This window comes from Teleopsis dalmanni, chromosome 2 (assembly GCF_002237135.1).
Source record: "Teleopsis dalmanni isolate 2A chromosome 2, ASM223713v2, whole genome shotgun sequence".
Classification (NCBI taxonomy): domain Eukaryota; kingdom Metazoa; phylum Arthropoda; class Insecta; order Diptera; family Diopsidae; genus Teleopsis; species Teleopsis dalmanni.
Genome location: NC_051847.1, coordinates 40,132,290 through 40,136,438, shown reverse-complemented (window position 1 = coordinate 40,136,438; position 4,149 = coordinate 40,132,290). Strand labels below are relative to the sequence as shown.

General features: G+C 25.8%; 1 protein-coding gene across 1 annotated transcript; it reads right to left on the bottom strand.

The window, feature by feature from the left end:
* Positions 1–12: 12 nt before the first annotated feature.
* LOC119683745 (tetraspanin-9-like) lies at positions 13–3,109 on the bottom strand. The gene is made up of 4 exons (XM_038097576.1): positions 2,999–3,109; positions 614–949; positions 266–478; positions 13–205 (listed from the first exon to the last, which is right to left on the bottom strand). Exons 1-4 carry the CDS (start codon positions 3,083–3,085, stop codon positions 161–163), a joined length of 681 nt encoding a protein of 226 aa, XP_037953504.1. The 5' UTR covers positions 3,086–3,109; the 3' UTR covers positions 13–160.
* Between the last annotated feature and the right edge of the window lie 1,040 nt (positions 3,110–4,149).

Here is a 4,149-nt window from a genome sequence, read left to right as displayed (position 1 = left end):
AAATACATTAAATGCTTTTAATAATTTAAACAATTCAATTTGAAATACTTGTCCTTTATCCAAAAATGGATCAACCATCAAGCAAAAGTTTGGATCGAAGGCGACAACAATCGTCACAACACGGTATCTTTGATTGTTCGTATATACTGGCTATATTTTACTAATATAGATAGCTAAGCTTATAAGAAACTATCACCAAAATACTCTGTAAAAATATTATGTTATAAAAGAATACATATATTTAAATGAGATCTTCAATACATACTTGAATGCTCACAATAATTATTATAGTTGATATTCCAATTAAAAACAATGGATACTTTATAGACTCAAATCTATTTACGCAAGTCACTTTAATGGCATTCTCGTATGTACACGTTCTATTTAGTAGTTCATACTGACAACATGAATCTGGTAGTGTATCATTTTCATAAAACTTATTCCAAATTTCAGGACCGGTGATGCCACAGCAATTATACTAAAACAATATGTAACATATATAATAATACATATATATTAATCATGAAATATGAAATCATATATGATTTCTAATAAATGGTTTGAAATTAGCTAAAATAATGCTAATCAAATTTTAAATTTGAACGATTCGTACCTCTGATTGTATTAAGTTCAAGACATCGCCATAAAGCAACTTCTCATTACTCGTTGTTGTTGTTCTATTGAGCATATTTTCTACTTCACGGTGCAAATTGGGGAGCATGAGAAGTATCTGGGGCAGTATAATAATTTCCATTAAGAGTATTATGAAACCCAAAACACTTTTGTAAAGTAACAGATATGGATTTCTCCAAATAAGTCCTACAATGCCGATTATACAATTAAACAACATTATCTCCGCGAAAATAAGCGGCAAAACAGTCCAAAATTTCAACAATTTATATTTTTCATGCACTGCTTTTCCAAGTGCATAGACAGGTAGTGCTATAAACTAAAATTAAAAACAATAAATTAATTACAAGTAAACTAAATAATTAAGTTTAGTAAAGTAATAAAATTGCAATGATATTTTTAATCACGAAAAAAAACATTATATCGTAATTTCAAGCTATAAGTGCATATCAGACGTTTAAAATATATTTATACATTATAAAATGATATATCATATATAACGGAAAAAAACAGAACAATCAATTTCCATAAATAACTTGCCTTTATTCTTTTTCTCACACCCACGATAAACTTAATAAGCTATAAGCCACTATTTAACCTCAACCTCCACATTAAAAACATTCAACCAAAATACTGGGAAGGTAGTGACTACTTTTAGGGTGCACTACATTTCACAACCATATAAACAGAAAAGGTGCTGAAACTAACTATTGACTGTCTACCTCTCCACTACCCACATTAAAATTCTCCAATCAAGATATGATGAGTGTAGTTGGTACTTCATAGGTACACGACATTTTACAACAATGTCGTAAAAAGAAGTACTGTGACTAACTATTGACTAACTGCCTCTCTAGTTTCTATTTGCTGACTACTTCTTCAGCTACTATTGACTAACTACTTCTCCAGTCCCCACTTTAAAATTCTGTAATCAACATACTACGAGTGTAATTAGTACTTCATGGATACACAACATTTTACAACAATGTAAACATAAAAAGTACTGAAACTCACCTTTGACTAACTGCTTCTCCAGTTTCTATTGACTAACTACTTTTCAAGTCCCCACATTAAAATTCTTCAATTAAGATACCATGAGTGTAGTTGGTACTTCAGGAGCACATGACATTTTACAACTATATAAAAATAAAAAGTACTAGGGCTAACTATTGACTAACTGCCTCTTCAATTCCCACATTCTGATTCTCCAACCAAGATACTATGCCTGTAGTTATTATTTTATGGGTTCATGACATTCTAATCCTATATAAATATAGAAAATACTAGAACTAATTATAGACTGACCACCTTCTCATACACCTCTGGTAAATCAACTAAGTATATGTAAGTATATGTAAGTATATAAGTATATGTAACTTAATCTATTCTTCAGGATAGACATACCGAAACGATTTGACTGCTTGTCTAGAAAGAGACGTACAGTGACAGAATAAAGTATCAAATTTCACCTCATACTCTTTATAGCTTATTCAGATTTCGCTACTAATCGCGTAACTATCTATCAAACAATGAACTGTAATGACGGACATAAGCAGAGATATTTTTCCTTGAACTTAGGTATCTTTTTTTCTTTTGTGACATAAAACTGGCTTAAGTTTTTTTTAAATACTTTTCACTTTTTAACAGTCATACTTTGCTGTTGCAGTTGTGGGAACCTACCTATGCATAATATTATTATTCGAAATCTAAGTACCATATAATTAGCAGTAAAAATCTTAGAGATTATAAAAAAACTCTAAAAAATTTAAAAGCTTTTTTAAGCAATGTTTCAAAATATAAAATCAAAACAACAATATTTTGTTGGTATGGTTGGACTAAATTAAAATTAAATAATAATATAATGAGAATTACTGCTTTTTGGAAAAATTATTTTTAATTTAAAATTTAATAGCACCAATTTTATTTTTAAATAAAACAAAAAACATTTTAAACCCTAATACAATATTTACAAACTAAGAGAAAATACATTATTTGTTAATTTAATTTTAAAATAAAGTTTAAACTAATAATAATAAAAAAATTTTAAAGAATTCAGCTTAACAAAAAACTGTAAAATAAATTAACAAGTTTAAAAAAATATTTTACAATTATAATAAAAAATTTAGTACAATATGATATATTAACAATAGATGTATAAAATAAATAAAAAAATAATAATATGTTTGTAAAATTAAAACTGAAGGAAATCGAATTTTAAACAAATTTAAAAAAAAATATTATTTAAAAATGTTTAAATGTGAATAACCATATAAAAGTTGAAAATTTTTTAAAAAAATTTATTGCATAATAGATAATAGATACATAATAGATAAACAGAATATTAGGAGTTTGAAAAAATGAAACTTACTATATTTACGAAGATCCCACAGACCAAAATTAATACAAGACAATTGGGACTGATTCCATAGTCGCGGTTTATACCAAAGCAGGGCATATTTATTATATTTTTATATTACAATTTAAAATTGTAGTTTAGTTTTTCTAATTTAACGTCTTCACAGTTCTAATATATTATTAAAATTGTTTTTTACTTCCAATAAATTTTAATATCGTAGTTATGATCTTAAAAAAAAATTATTAAACATTTATTAAAAAATTAAAATGATAAATACGTTTTTTTTTATTTTCAATATTTTGTAAAAATATTATATGCTAAAAATATTAAAATGATTTATATAATAAATATAAATATAATTTAAATTAAATAACATATTCATTATTTTTGTATTTAAAAGGCACAAATAACAGTTATTTATGCGTTTAAAAAAAAAAAAAGCAGAATGTAAGAGTTATTTCTGCGTGAAAAAATAAAAGGCACACGATAATAATATAAAGCAAATTTATTTATTATTTTGATTACAGTCCCTGAATTTATATGATCATATATTAAATTGATTTTCATCACTTTTTTTAAGAATTAAGAATTTTTTTTTAAATTCTTAATATAAAATATTGTTTTCAAAAGAGAATTATTTTGAACAGCAGTAAATTACAAGAACAAATATTTATTATTTATTAATTAATTGAATTTTTCGCTGATCATACAGATGCTTCGACTATTGCCAAGTACTCATAATCCGTGGTCTGGAAATTTTTTCTTATATTTAAATATTCGTGAATAATTTTTTGAGACTGCAAACTGATATTTGTGAGCTGCCAAATTGCTACGTATTACTTGGAAGTTCATTAATTAATTCTTTTTTGTTGGAATGTTTTTATTAATGTGTAAATATTGTCATATATCTTTACATATAACCTCATCACAAAAACAACAAAATAGAGTAGTTTTCTTATCTTTATTTTTCTGATAGCAAAAGTAAATATGTCCTCGCTTGCCAGCTACTTTTTGCGATGTTAGGATTTTCATTGGTGATAGCTCATGAATCAGTTCAAGCAATAGAGTTTGCATACTGTATTTTTTTCAAGCAATTATCAGTCTCTATGCTTTTAATAAGAGCAATGATATTCGTAGTATATTTTATCATTTTTCCAGGGTTG